This window comes from Rhinoderma darwinii, chromosome 6, assembly GCF_050947455.1.
Source record: "Rhinoderma darwinii isolate aRhiDar2 chromosome 6, aRhiDar2.hap1, whole genome shotgun sequence".
Lineage (NCBI taxonomy): Eukaryota > Metazoa > Chordata > Amphibia > Anura > Rhinodermatidae > Rhinoderma > Rhinoderma darwinii.
This window is the reverse complement of record NC_134692.1, coordinates 36,545,255-36,561,753: the sequence shown is the minus strand read 5'-3', so window position 1 is coordinate 36,561,753 and position 16,499 is coordinate 36,545,255. Positions and strand designations below refer to the sequence as shown.

Sequence of the window (16,499 nt, the reverse complement as noted above, 5' to 3'; positions counted from 1 at the left end):
AACGTTACTGTAATCTACATTGCAGCGCCTATCTGCTGCAATAGCAGATAGGGGTTGCAAAATCTGGTGACAGAGCCTCTTTAAATCCATGCCGATTATTTTTTTTCTGCTGCACGTGAAGAGGATTTATAAGAGTAAGCATGTTTGGCAAGCAATGTGAATATTGATACCACATTAGATACTTATAGGACATTCAGCTGATCTTAGAGACCTGCGCATGTCTATATACCGGGTATACGGTGCTACATGTATATACGTGTGGAAAAAACCAACAGTTCCTGAGAACCCAAAATTTAACTGAATTTCAACATAAAATTATAAACTTATAACCTAAATAGGCAGGTTATATCTGCCTTAAAGAGGCTTTGTCACCACAATTTAAGTGGCCTATCTTGTACATAATGTGATCGGTGCTGTAATGTAGATTACAGCAGTGTTTTTTATTTAGAAAAACGATCATTTTTGACGGAGTTATGACCTATTTTAGCTTTATGCTAATGAGTTTCTCAATGGACAACTGAGCATGTTTTACTATATGACCAAGTGGGCGTTGTACAGGAGTGTATGACGCTGACCAATCAGCGTCATACACTTCTCTCCATTCATTTACACTGCAGATATCGATATAGCTCTATCGCTATGTGCTGCCACATAAACACACTATAACTCTACTCATGTGTCATGACAATGAATATACATTACCTCCAGCCAGGACGTGATGTGTATTCAGAATCCTGACCAATTCTGTAGCGTCTCTGTGAGTTACAGCATAGCAGGTGTAGTCTCGCGAGATTACGCTGTAAGCCGTCATTCACAGCGAGATCTCGCTGTGCTGTAAATCACAGAGACGCTACAGAAGTGGTCAGGATTCTGACTACACATCACGTCCTGGCTGGAGGTAATGTATATTCATTGTCAGGACACTGCAGTAACGTTATAGTGTGTTTATGTGGCTGCACACAGAAATATAGCTATATCGCTATCTACTGTGTAAATGAATGGAGAGAAGTGTATGACGCTGATTGGTCAGCGTCATACACTCCTCTGTACAAGGCCCACTTGGCCATATAGTAAAACACGCCCAGTTGTCCATTGAGAAATTCATTAGCATAAAGTTATGTAGGTCATAACTTATAAATTATCGTTTTTCTAAATAAAAAACACTGCTGTAGTCTACATTACAGCGCCGATCACATCATGTACAATATAGGCCACTTATAATGTGGTGACAGAGCCTCTTTAAAATAAAAACGTACTTCTGCACAACAGGTTTACATAGTAAATCTACAAAAAAAAGTTGAGTATATAAATTTGCTTTACTCATCTTATACTGAGTTTTTACTATATGATTTTTCTTTGTTTACTCAGAATACTAAATTCACACTTCTGCTGGTTTCCAAGAGAGAAGTGCATTGTAGGAGCTTAGATGACAGTTACAAAGTTAGGGCAAAACGGTTAAAAGGGCTGTCCAAAATCCCTTTTTGTTAAAAGGATCCCACCAAAATATAAGTGGATCACATGGTAAGACCTCGAGAGATCAGCTGTTATCTGTGGAGATACCAAGCAGCAAGCGTACAATTCCCCTGTAGCGCCACCACAGGGAAATTGAAGAATCACATGTTGCCCAATGAAATCAAAGTATTGGGACATCCAGAGACAGATGCTCTTTGTAGCCACTCTCTGCTCCGGCTAATTGATTGAGGTAATAGGATTATTCAGAAAGCTCATAACATTTTAGAATTTGAGAATCTAGCCGGACATGCCCCTTTTTTTCCCCTGACACATACAAAAACTTGTGCCAGAAAAAGTAGCACGGCTTGATAAACGTGGCCTAAAAACGGGGGTATATTTATCAATGTAAATTCTGACGATGTCTTCTATTTGGATCAAGCACACAGACTTTCAGCATCATGTACATTTCGGTCTATTGTAAATCGTTCCTTACCATGGGCTCGGAAAACTCGGTCTTCAACGTCTTGAGAAAAAGAAACGCCAATGGCTCTAATGTCCTGGACAAATCCCTCATTTACAATGGCTGGTGGGACATCACTTACATTGAAAGATGCCTAACAAAGAAACATGGGGGATTAAAAGATGGGCATTGGACTTTAAAGAACACTTGAGTGTAGCATTTGAAGAGTAAGGTAGACTTCCAAGAACAGATCAATACTCCTCTAACAGCCTGGGATTACTCAAAGTGGTAGAGCACCAGAAAAAGCCAACTCATCAGTGTCTAGTGGAAGCATAGACATGTATCAGAAAGTTGGCAGAGGAGAGCACATTAAAATATCAATACAGTCTTCAGTGTAACGCATGCCATTATATGTGGTGTCAAATCAAGTGTTCTAGAAGTCCATATTTTAGCTTTTAGCTGCTCTTGGAGAAAGACAGCGGCATGCTCTCTGACCACCCATTGAAATCAATGGGAGGCAGAAAAACTTGTGTGGCCTGTTTGGAGCGTTTTTTGCATTCGATTCATACCGCTAAAAAACAAAAACGCTACAAAAAAAAAACAAAAACAAATAAAAAAAACACACACACCTTAAAAAAAAAAGCTGGCATTTCAAAGTCTGCCCGAAAATTCCTGAAGAAATTGAGGAAGATTTTTTTTTTTTCCCCAGACAAAAAATGCCAGGTTACCCTTAGCATTGACCATATTGGTTGCCATCAATTACTCTGCCGTAGTGTAGTATGTAGATATAGCGTTTCTATTGAATAAACAAATACACTCGCATTTGCGCATCAACCACGACAGAGATGTTCCCTGTAGATTCCCCTCGCCTGTATAACAGAGATGCCGCAGTCTTTGAGATACAGGCAGGGAGGATTTTAATGGACATCTCTGGATTGGGTTAATGCCTAAGTCAGTCATCAACGCCACAGGGTCCCACACCATCTTGAGATCAAGTCTTGGGCTGCCCGTTTACTATAGGTTGGCCAGCAGAGAGAAGGAGAGGAAGCTGCAAGTAGGGAGTGAACTAGTAGCTGGTCAGAATTGTATACACAGTTTTTTGATCTTCTAATTGAACAAGCAAACTATGGGGAAAATATTTGGGTCTTGGATTTTGAACAGTTCATCTCTGTCCAACAGACTTGATACAAAAAAATCAGCATCTAAAATCAGGGATGTTCATCAATGCCAGTCGTATTTATTGCATAAATGCAGCACAAAAGTCCCGTTCCCCCATGCATTTCTCACAAAATTGCTTTGGGACCATAATGCAATGCAATGTGCTAAATTAGTAGGTCTTTAAACTAGTGTCTAGAGCAGATGTCACCTTTTAGATGGTCCATAGGTTAAACTTACTCGGGAGGTAGTTTTGTGATCCAAACTAGCACCAAAGGTCTTTTCCATCCATTCTCGCAAAGCTGGTAGCACCATACCACTCAGTTTATACCTGAAAAACAGTTCCAATACAACAGATTAAAATGATATTTTATAGATAAAATATTAAAGTGTATATACATACATCACAATATTCATACAGCCATGAATGCATTAACTATTTTAGGATTGGATAAGTCACGGGGGCCAGACTACATAGCACATTACTACTGTAGAGCTGGTGTAACGTGTGCTGCAAAATCAGATGCACAATAGCAATGTAAAATATACATACAAAAAGTACAGCTGAAAATATTGCTCCAAACGTATGCAATTGTATGCCTATACATGGACATCATTTTGCAACGGACACCATTGGCAAAACAAAAAAAAATATTTACCATGCAGTCATAATGAAAAAGCGTAGTTGGCTATGCTTTTTTAAATTAAAAAATATATATATATATATATATATACATAGAAAAAAAAAAAAAAAAAAAAAAGAAGGTGTACCGGCATATATCGGTCAAGACATATGCCAAGCGGACCCCCTTTTGGTATACCTCTAGCCAGTTGACCTTTATGGGCACATAAGGCATATTCTGAGAGCATTTCCGAACATATAAGCCGAACATAGTGGCTGAACAATATGTGATAGACATTGTGTGCATAAACCATGCTGATGGCTGTATGTAGTGATATCACAAAAAGGGATAGTGACAGAACAGGACCTGTAGTTTCAGAGAAAAGACGTAAATCACACTGAAGTCCCACCCACTTTGAGCTGCTCAGCAGTGTAAACATGGGGTAAGGAAGAACGAATCAGCGAGTACAGAATAAGAGGTTTTAAATTACTCAGTCAGAGATCTCTGAATTTTATGGGAATGCTGTCAATATCCGCTGAAAGGTCCCTTCGTTTGATTGGATAGGTGATGGTCTGAGCTCATGTTCCATATCTATAAAAACCGGAGGGCCATTTAAGATTCATATTTAACCTGTTAAAATAATGAATGTGCAAATGATTATCACCAACCGCTAATTATGTAAAAACTATGATTCCCAAAGTCATCATTCTCCTAGACACGCGTTATCCCAAATCCCCCGAAATATCAATTACGCATGAGAATGTCCCCATCGCACCACAACAAAGAAGAAATCAGGAGAAGAGTTCTGGAAGATTTATTAAAGTAAGGTAGAAAAATAACGACCCTGCCAAAATATTATATTACCCTCTCCCACAGACACTGTTTACTTAAACTATTCTGCTTAAAAAGGAGCCATTTCAGCTCATTTTTCTGCTCTATGATCAACCATATCAAATGTATATTCAATGCCTGATGAACATTGCCTAAGTCAAGTACTCGTGCTACACAAACAAATCTGCACAGCATCTGTACCACGCTGGCTGACTGACATAGACCGCCGCCACACACTGTACTGAGGTGATGCAACGTGAGAATTCATTACGAGGTTAGGAGCAAGAAGAAAGGAAATGCAGAGTAATAATAAATGAGACAAATTGCTCTGCTGGCACCGCTGATGGGCGGCCTACACAGCTTCTTCCTAATAAAACACAAGGATGGAGCGTGCTCCATGTGGAATGATTATTTCAAAGAACAATGATGACATCAGAATGTACCAATTATACGACATCAGAGCCCAGACATTCAGATATTTACATGACCATCACACAACACAAACAAATGGAAATTAAAAACCTTTTCTTAGAACTCTGCATTGTGCTGTTCTTCTGTTATTCCTCCTGGAAATGTACAGTGAAGGAAATAAGTATTTGATCCCTTGCTGATTTTGTACGTTTGCCCACTGTCAAAGACATGAACAGTCTAGAATTTTTAGGCTAGGTTAATTTTACCAGTGAGAGAGAGATTATATTTAAAAAAAAAACAGAAAATCACAGTGTCAAAATTATATATATTTATTTGCATTGTGCACAGAGAAATAAGTATTTGATCCCCTACCAACCATTAAGAGTTCAGCCTCCTCCAGACCAGTTACACGCTCCAAATCAACTTGGTGCCTGCATTAAAGACAGCTCTTACATGGTCACCTGTATAAAAGACTCCTGTCCACAGACTCAATTAATCAGTCTGACTCTAACCTCTACAACATGGGCAAGACCAAAGAGCTTTCTAAGGATGTCAGGGACAAGATCATAGACCTGCACAAGGCTGGAATGGGCTACAAAACCATAAGTAAGACGCTGGGTGAGAAGGAGACAACTGTTGGTGCAATAGTAAGAAAATGGAAGACATACAAAATGACTGTAAATCGACATCGATCTGGGGCTCCATGCAAAATCTCACCTCGTGGGGTATGCTTGATCCTGAGGAAGGTGAGAGCTCAGCCGAAAACTACACGGGGGGGACTTGTTAATGATCTCAAGGCAGCTGGGACCACAGTCACCAAGAAAACCATTGGTAACACATTACGCCGCAATGGATTAAAATCCTGCAGTGCCCGCAAGGTCCCCCTGCTCAAGAAGGCACATGTACAGGCCCGTCTGAAGTTTGCAAATTAACATCTGGATGATTCTGAGAGTGATTGGGAGAAGGTGCTGTGGTCAGATGAGACTAAAATTGAGCTCTTTGGCATTAACTCAACTCGCCGTGTTTGGAGGAAGAGAAATGCTGCCTATGACCCAAAGAACACTCCCCACTGTCAAGCATGGAGGTGGAAACATTATGTTTTGGAGGTGTTTCTCTGCTAAGGGCACAGGACTACTTCACCACATCAATGGGAGAATGGATGGAGCCATGTACCGTCAAATCCTGAGTGACAACCTCCTTCCCTCCACCAGGACATTAAAAATGGCTCGTGGCTGGGTCTTCCAGCACGACAATGATCCGAAACATACAGCCAAGGCAACAAAGGAGTGGCTCAAAAAGAAGCACATTAAGGTCATGGAGAGGCCTAGCCAGTCTCCAGACCTTAATCCCATCGAAAACTTATGGAGGGAGCTGAAGATCCGAGTTGCCAAGCGACAGCCTCGAAATCTTAATGATTTACAGATGATCTGCAAAGAGGAGTGGGCCAAAATTCCATCTAACATGTGTGCAAACCTCATCATCAACTACAAAAAACCTCTGACTGCTGTGCTTGCCAACAAGGGTTTTGCCACCAAGTATTAAGTCTTGTTTGCCAAAGGGATCAAATACTTATTTCTCTGTGCACAATGCAAATAAATATATAGAATTTTGACAATGTGATTTTCTTTTTTTTTTTTTATATAATCTATCTCTCACTGGTAAAATTAACCTAGCCTAAAAATTCTAGACTGTTCATGTCCTTGACAGTGGGCAAACTTACAAAATCAGCAAGGGATCAAATACTTATTTCCTTCACTGTATGAATTGACAACTGGGTGTTATCATTCCTCTTGTCAATAGGATGTGTCACTGCACATGGACACTGTCCAATCAGTGCTATAAACACCTTATTGAAAGGATGCCAACCTTATCATACATTTTCAGGCGGAACAACAGAGGAACAGCACCATTTACTAAACCAGACATTAGGAGAGTATTGTAAGAAAAATAAAATTGGTAAAATTGGTGGTGTGCTGCGCTCAATTGACAGTAAGATTGACAACCATTTGAGCACGTACTGGTCAAAAGTCATTTCATTCTACATTAATATATCATTGCAATTTGTGTTCAATACCTTGGAGAAGTATGAGAAAATTATATAAATAAGATATTAGGCTTTCATCTTCAGATAAATTACACAATCTGGTATGCTTTGGATGTCTCCTGCATATATTTCTACGGTCTTAGGCCTCCCGCACACGGCCGTAGCAGTGTGAACGGTCCACGATTACAGGATGGAAGGGCCGCAGAGTGTCATCCACGGACCGTGCGCAATCACAGACTGTGCACACAGAAGATGAGCATTGATTTCAATGCAGACCGTATAATGTCAGGTCCTTTTTTTTTGTTGGGGTCCGGGCCTCCGGGCAATGCACGGCCCGTGGAAACCACGGTCATGTGCATTGGCCCATAGGAAAGCACGTATTCTATACTAACCGCAATTGCGGATAGTGTACGGCCACAAAACTGTGATCATGTGCTTAGTGAAAAGAGTGGAGAGGTGAGACTATATTCCTCATGAAAGGGCGGAACTCTGTAACCCTGCAGTATGGTGGTTCGGAACTTAACACTGCTGCCTTTGGCCCCATGGGCACGGCCAGTCGCGGACAGCACCCGCATTTGCGGGCCGTGCTACCATATAAAGTATAGGTGGAAGGACCGTAAAGAGCAAAAATATGGAATGTCCTATCTTTTGCGGAGCCTTTCTACGGCACTGAAACCTTCCTGTAAATATACGGGACGGTGTCTGTGGGCAATAGAAATTAATGGGTCCGTAATTACGGATGAATTCTATGGTCGGTTGCATGGGGCCTTTGGGTAAGCTCACACAGGTCAGATTCCGCAAGACAAATTTGCCCCAATAGAGCGGATTTGCCAAAAACAGTGAAAATTTTTGTCTGCGGATTTCCCTGGTTATATCATTTGAAGCAGAAAAATACAAAAAAACTTAAAATACACATTTGCGGACCTTGCAGTCGATCTGCGGTAATCCACCACAAAAACCACAATTCATTGGTTGCAGATTTGTTTGTGGAGATTTGCATCCCCATAGTGGTCAACGGGGGTAAATCTGCAACAAATCCGTGCTCAATATGTAACAGAAACGGACATGCTGCGGATTTGAATAATCCGCACCACAGCTCAAAAGCCATGCAGAAAAATTTATGAGATTTGTCAATGTCCTGTATTTCACGGTGCATTTTTATGGCACAATCCATAGAGAAAAAAAACGGCATAATTTTTACTTGTATAAATGAATCATTGCGGTGCTCCTGGATTTCGGACCAGGGTAAGATATACATGCAGTTTTTAGGTTCTTGTCATGCTTGAATGGGTTTCCTCCAATACTATAAAAATATACCTAGAGGGTTAAACAGATTTTTAGTTATTCCACAAATTTTTTTTTATAAGGCCACATAAAAAATATATAAAATATACTTTTAATTAGGAATTGTGCCCTGGCATCCACTCAGATTGTAGGGCACAATCGTATAAGTATGAATGCAATATTTAAAAAAAAGTATATTGGTATCTTTCCTTCTATAAAACATAGATATACATACATAGAATACATGTAGAACATTTAATTGAGAGGGATCTCATGAGGACAAGCCTTTTTATAACCGAGGCAGGACTTGCAAATACCTGACAAGCGTGGGACCGAATTTAGAAACATGCCAGGGTGTTATCCCCGGAGGAAGTTGGGGTTAGTCATTCAGGGAAAATCTAGTCTTACATCTCGACCATTTAAATGAATAACTCTCTGCTCTAGCTCATTGAGGAAAGTCCTAAGGAGGGCATGTGGCAAGGGTTAAATTTAATGAAAAGAAACTTAAATCCCCAAAAAATAAAATCCCTTTTTTGGCTTTTTAGGACGTCAGCCTATAAATGTTTGTGTCAGAAATTGATGTAAGGGATTATAATCTGAATGATAGAGCTGTGAATTATGTTGGTGCTATATAAAATACCATGTCAGCAAATTTTAGAATCACTACAGATTACCCACCAGTGATTCAATGTTTTCCTTTGGCTCAGCTCTATCAATGCCAGTAAATTATACAGATTTCTGCATAATTTAGAAAAGCAGATCAAAATACATTTGAGGCACCTTGAATATTAAAACGTAGCCAGTCACAGATTATTGTGCTTGTCCTGCCAGAGAATCAAAAACGTTAGTGAAGCACGTGGGAAGACACGAAACCCACGAACAAGGATTACATCTAGAGCTACTGTCCCAAATGGTTAAAAAAAAAAAAAAAATATAAAAAAAGGGGAGGAGTCTCATACTAATCCCCATAGATCGACCACATCCCGTGCTCTCTATTCATTATATTCACTATTTATTATGTACAGTGCTGAGAAAAAGTTTATTTCTGCATATTTATCACACCTGAATGTTTAAGATCAACAAATTACTTTAACCCCTTCGTGACCAGCCTATTTTAAGCCTTAATTGACAGCTATTTTTTTACATTTTTCCATCGTCTCATTCTAAGATCTATAATTTTTTTATTTTTGTGTCAACATAGCTTTGTTTTTTGCAGGACTAGTTGTATTTTTTAATAGCACTATCTTGGGGTACTTCGAATTCATTGATTAACTTTTTATTACCTTTTTTTTAGGGGGGGGTGGTATTAAAAAAAAATATATATATTTCACCAGACTTTATTGCATCCTAAATTACGCCATTTACCGTGTGGTGTAAACAATAAAATAACTTTATTCAGTGGGTTATTACGATTGCAAATTTATATAGATTTTGTATGTTTTACTACTTTTACACAGTAAAAACACTTTTCGCAAAATTATTGGTCTTTGGGTCTCCATATTTCAAGAACATAACTTTATTTTTTCGCCGATGCAGTTGTATGAGGATTTTTTTTTTTGAGACACGACTTGTAGTTTTTATTGGTACCATTTTGGAGTAGATGCAACTTTTTGATCACTTTTTTTTTTTAAGGCAGGATTCACAGAAAACAGCAATTTTTTCAATGTTTTTTAATTTTTTACGACGTTCACCGTGTGGGTTAAATAATGTAATAACTTTATAGTTGGGGTCGTTACGGACGCAGCAATACCAAATATGTGTAACTTTACTTTTTTTGTTTTTTTAATAAAGCATTTTGTAAGGGGAAAAAGTGGGTTTCCCCATTTTTTTTTTTCAAATTAAACTTTATTAAACTTTTTTCTAGTCCCGCTAGGGGACTTCACTATGCGATCATCCGATCGCTTTTATAATCCACTGCAAAAGTTCAGTAAAACGGACAGGCATCTGCTAGGCCATGCCTCTGGCATGGCCTAGCAGGCATGACTAGTGGCAGACCTGGAGGCCTTTATTAGGCCCCCCGGCTGACATAGAAGTCACGAACACCCTGCGATCTTACGCAGGGTGCCGGTGGGGTGAGAGAGAGCGCTCCCTCTCTCCAAAACCACTAAGATGCGGCGATCGCTATTGAGCGCCGCACCTGATCGGTTAAAAGGTGCGAGATCGATACGGATATCGATCTCGCCCATTAGAGCAGGACTGCTACCTGCTCTCAGCTAGCTCTGGTAACTCAGAACAGGGAGATTTAACGGCTCCCTGCTCTACTTATTTATTTTGACGCAGTGCCGAAAAAAGGCTATTGAATCGGAATTAAGCCCGTTCGTGACCGCCGTAAAAACACTCATGTGCGGTCAGTAACGGGTTAAATATTAGGCAAAGATAACACAACTAAACACAAAACACTGTTTTTAAATGATTATATTATTGAAGGAAATATGCTGTTCAGCCCTATCTGGCCTTATGTAAAAAGTAATTGCCCCGTTAGCTACTAAATCAACAGGTTAACCAACAATTGACAATTGGGTTCAATTTCACTAGCCCATCCAGGAACGATTACTGCTAGACCTGTTGAATCTAAACCTCTCTTATATAGAACCTGTGTGGTAATCTGAAGCAGACTAGAAGTTCTCAAAAAGTAGAACATAAGGGTATGTTCACACGGCCTATTTTCGGCTGTTTTTCGGGCCGTAAACGCCCAAAAAAATCGGAAGCAGAACGCCTCCAAACATCTGCCCATTGATTTCAATGGAAAAAACGGCGTTCTGTTCCAATGGGCCGTTTTTTTACGCGGCGGTTATGAAAAACGGCCGCGAAAAAGAAGTTCATGACACTTCTTGGGACGTTTTTCAGACTATTGAAACCCGCTCCAAAAACGGCCGTAAAAAACGCAGCGAAAATCGCGAGTGGCTTCGTCTGAAAATCAGGAGCTGTTTTCTCTTGAAAACAGCTCCGTATTTTAAGACGTTTTTGAGTTTCTGTGTGAACATACCCTTATGCCACATACTAAAGAGATTCAAATACAGATGCCAAACAGTCATTGAAATGTACCAGTGTGGAATTGGTTACAGAGCCATTTCTAAGGCTCCTGGACTCCAGTGAACCACAGTAACAGCCATTATCCACAAATAAAAAAAACTTGGAACAGTGGAGAACCTTCCCAGGAGTGGCCGGTCAACCAAAATGTCACCAAAAGCGCGTTGACAACTCATCCATGAGGTCACAAGAGAACCCAGATGAACTTCTAAAGAACCGCAGACGTCACTGGTCTCCGTTAAAGAGGCTCTGTCACCAGATTTTGCAACCCCTATCTCCTATTGCAGCAGATCGGCGCTGCAATGTAGATAAGCGTAACATTTTGTTTTTTTTTTAAAAACGAGCATTTTTGGCCAAGTTATGACCATTTTTATATTTATCGGCACCAGAGGCTACAGTTGATTCTGCAGCAGCATCAGCAGGTAAGTAGCTACATCGACTTACCTGCTAACGCCGATGCTGCTGCAGAATCAACTGTAGCCTCTGGTGCCGATGTGTCCTCGCTCGTCCGACACGATGCAGGACCTGGGGCAGGAAGTGAGTGACGTCACAGCGTGATCTCTCGAGAACACGCTGTGTGTCTGCACTGCCAGAAGCTGGGTGTTCTGAAGAGAAGTAGATGATGCTGATTCGTCAGCATCATACACTCCCATTCACAACGCCCAGCTAGTAAAAGAAGTAAACACGCCCCGATGTACGCACATAATACACGCCCAGTTGTACTTTTACTTTAAACACGCCCAGTTGTACTTTAGAAAGCCTCATTTGCATAAATATAAAAATGGTCATAACTTGGCCAAAAATGCTAGTTTTTAAAAAAAAACAAAAAAAAACGTTACTCTTATCTACATTGCAGCGCCGATCTGCTGCAATAGGAGATAGGGGTTGCAAAATCTGGTGACAGAGCCTCTTTAAGGCCAATGTACACGATTCCACAATAAGAAAGGCACTGGACAAAAATGGCATCCATGGGAGAGTTGCAAAGTACAAACCACTGCTCACAAATAAAGCTTTGCTTCTGCAGGACCTGGACGACTTGTCAATTGATGGAACCATGAATTCTGCTCGATCAGGAAATTCTGACTGAGAATGTCCACCCTAACCGCGACCTAAAGATCAAGCGTAGTTGGGTTCTGCAGCAGGACAACGATCTGAAGAACAAAAGCAAGTTCACCACTGAATGGCTAAAAGGAAACAAAAAACTAAAAGGGGTTTTCCCATGAGGGACATTTATGACATATCCACAGGATGTGTCATAAATGTCAGATAGATGCGGGTCCCACCTCTATCTCTACAACGGGTCCCCTAAACCCCGTTCTAGATTTTTGTGCTCACGCTGACTCCTGGCCATTTCCTGATTACATGGTCGGGTAGTTCCGGAAACAGTGTATCTCGCTTAGCTGCGCTGTTTTAGTAACTCCCATAGTAGTGAATGGCAGTTACGGCAGCAACGCAGCATGCGAGTTACGCTGTTTCTGTAACGACTATTCAGTTCTATGGGAGTTTCGGATAAAGCGTAGCTCAGCGAGTTACACGGTTTCTGTATCTCCCAACCATGGTAATCAGTAAGTGGCCGGGAGTCCGCATGAGAACGAAAAGCTAGAATGGGGTTTAGGGTGCCCCGTTCTAGAGAAGGTGCGGGTCCCAGAGGTTACATTTCATTGCAGTTGCTGCCACCAAGGGTGGCACAACCAGTTATTAGGTTAAGGTGGCAATTACTTCTTTACATGGGTAATATAGGTTGTAAATAAATCTTTATCTTCAATAAATGGAATGATTTAAAAGCTGCATTTTGTGTTTATTCGTGTTGCCTTTATATTAACATTAGTTAGATCTGAAACATTTAAATGTGACAAAAATAGCAATATCTCACATGATGCCAGTATAGAGATTAATAGGTGTGAAAAACACTTTAAATCACTACAAAATTAACCAGTTTGGTCTACACCTGAACTAATGGACCTGTGGATCGAACCCACATGTGGTACTCCTGCCACAGAGCTCAATTTACGAACCTATCCCCCATAAACCTTTTATGTGGCTCCTGTTTTTACCAAGTTACCAAAAAAATAAAAGTTCACAAATAAAACATAGAAAAAAAAATAGAAATGTAGGCAACTTTTGGTATAACTCCAATAAAAATTCACACTAATCTAGAATGATTTTGTAAGATCCAGTTTGACTAAATTACTGTATAGGTTGGCGAAAATTAACATAAATTCTACATGGTTTGTGATCTATAACATACGCCTGTTGGCTTTAGCCCTAGAAACCCTCAGAACACCCCCCCCCCCCCCCAACATATTCCAGAGGTTCAACAGAGAACACAATGGATTAGATCAGCTTCTGTCATATTAGAGCGAAGGCTGGATTCACACATGATGCCGTATTTTGAGAAAGAGACAGGACAGGGTACAAATGCATAAAAGGGAAGACATTTCCTCCGCTTTAATGATTGGTTCAATCAGACAATTTGTAAAACACCATTTTTATCTGGATTTAGCTTTGAAAAATATAGTAGGGAAATTCATAAATTCCCAAACTTTGTTATCAGAATTGTTCACTTTAATGGTTATTAATATTCTATAAAATAATTTTAAAAAAATTGTACAGAATCACATACATCTGACAAAACAGACTACAAAGTTGTCGTAAAGCAGCCTGTGCCGACTGGAGGCCATGCAGGACAATGACAAGAACTTGAGATTTTTCCCAGCCCTGCATGTATCAGAGGAGCAATCCAATCCCAGAAAACCGGTCCAGATTCGGATATTTTTATAAAATTTCTATTGAAAATTCTGGCCTTTATACTTGAACTTTCCACAATATTTTTTCTTCATTTTCCTTTACTATTATTATTATTCTAATAAATATATAAAAAAAAAAAATCACATCATTGGAGCCTTATCAATGAACAAAAAATGACTTTGCAAAACCTCGATATTTACACGGTTGCAAATTCTACTAGAAATTTATGATATTGTAAATATCAGACAACAAAAAAATATATATATAAAAAATGACCTACAATACCAATAATAAAAAACAGGTCTCTCTTGTCATCTAAATTAGAAATGCAAAAAAAATTCTAGAAATTCTTTTAGATCTTTTATCGTTAAGACTTAATAAAATCCTAGCAGGAATCAGCTGCACATTGTTTAATATCCCGCTACCCCGGGGGCACTTAATGCAGTGTTCTTTTATGATCTGTTGGAGAATGCATATTCACCACGATCTCTGTTCGTTCCCAGTACACAGCCCTACGTGACAGCTCCCTTACTCCTTGCGGGTCGTTCAGCTGATTTAGAATGTCCTTGTTTTGCTGACGTACTTATTAATTAATGAAGACGCAGACACAACATCAAGAGTGCATAGCTGGTGCCTGCCTGCCGAGATATAGCGTGTAATGCTCCCAATTGTCTATTGTCCCTCAGCTCCAGGAGATGCTGGGTGCTTGGGGTGGACACAAAGAATATTGTCTGGGGTTTATCTCCTGAGCACCAGGCAGCTTTGCATGTGAAGAGCAGATGTGTATTATTTATTGGGCGGTTCGCCGATTCGCCAGCGAGCAGTAAACACTGGAAAATTCTGCTACCACCATGCTGGGAAGTGCAGCAATTACAATCAGAGCACTGCTCCCATCATTCATCCTGGCCTACAGATAAGCCGGACCAATTGTAAGGGAAGGCTGACAGATAATACACTACACAAAGCTACCAGCAGCATATATATCTCTGTGACCATGGCTGAGGAATCATACAGAACCCTTTTACCTTCTCCCAGATAGATTTCTGCAATAAATTTGTATTCAACACGATTTACTGAACCTCACAGGTTTCTCCTGCAATATTGTGTCCCACCGAGAACACTGGAAGTCCAGACATGTCAAAGTAAATCATAGCGTCGGTTGTATATGAAACATTATGTCCATTTATTGCAACGTAAACAGTAGGAAACACAACCTACACAACAGTGGATACAGATAATTTCCTATTATAAAGAAAAAATATAGCAAAAAAACAAGAAAACAAAAAACAAAAACAATTGCATACTACAGTACATACAAAAATGGTGACATTTAGCGATTGCAGAGGGTGGGCCCCTAGTCAAATACATCAGCATTGGGAGGTTCTGTATATACAGAAGCCACACAAAGGAAAACCAAATGCTTTGGTATATTAATCCTCTATATCTGCTTCAAACATCATGGAATACTTCACGTCATCGTTGCAGCACATACTGAGAGTTGTTGTAGAGACACCTACATTAGGATAAATTATTTTGCATCTATTATCATCGGGCCCAGTAATGTGAAATTCTCAGGAATGCTAAAAATAAGTCCTGGAAAACGCGAGACAAACCTTGCACCACCCCGAACCCCAGTATTAACCGAATATGTACCCAGAAAAACTTTTTCTCTAAAGCTTAAAAAGGGGTTGTACATTTTGGTAGGTTTGGCCCTTGTAGAAGTAGTAAACCGCCTGCATCCGTGCTTCGCCCTTGTACGTTTACTGGCGACACCGCAATGATTCCACATTATTATATTCTTGATGAAGCACCAACTGCGCTTTATACCAGGTTATTTAGGAAAAGCGAAAAGAACACACGTGGACAACTGTATACAAAAGCCTATTCACACCACGCTTCAGGTTTCTATTTGGCGCATACGCTGGGAAAAATGTACCGGCCACTGTATGACCAACGTCATCCATAGGGTCTCGTTTAAAAGAGGAGTTGCAGAGGCCAACTGTATAGGGAGGAAAAACATCAGGGTGAACTTTCCAACATAAAAAGCGCAGGTTAAGTGACCTGCCCAGTGAATGCCAAAAGTACACTCTTGGCATCTGCCGGGCCTACGGACCTGTTCAGTATATGCCCCGGGAGTATTTTCATACACCAGTGTCCTGCCCATATGAGCTTACAATCAATATTCTACTATTATTTGAAATGGAAGTTCCCAATTAACATGTCTATAAATAATATTTGTATAAACATTACATTCTGATGTCAGAGCAAATTTTTTTATTAAGTGATGACTTTTGCTACATGGCGCTGCTTATCTCTTCCTGCACTTTTGTAGAAAGTTCCTTCCCCTGTGCCAACCATGGACTAGTTATGTTCTCCCTTTCTTTAAGAAGAGGTTCTTTAGCAGCTGGAGTGTGTATTCTAGAGTATAAAAATATTTTAAAAAGGAACGTACTACAATCTC

General features: G+C 40.0%; 1 protein-coding gene across 2 annotated transcripts in view; it reads right to left on the bottom strand.

The window, feature by feature from the left end:
• The window catches only part of AGPS (alkylglycerone phosphate synthase), a 189,270-nt gene that overhangs the window by 128,874 nt on the left and 43,897 nt on the right, over nucleotides 1-16,499 (bottom strand). For both annotated transcript variants that reach the window (XM_075829511.1, XM_075829510.1), the window contains exons 3-4: nucleotides 3,308-3,398; nucleotides 1,946-2,066 (exon numbers count right to left, since the gene is read on the bottom strand). In XM_075829511.1, coding sequence (XP_075685626.1) covers nucleotides 1,946-2,066; nucleotides 3,308-3,398 — 212 coding nt within the window. The remainder of the gene's footprint in view (nucleotides 1-1,945; nucleotides 2,067-3,307; nucleotides 3,399-16,499) is intronic.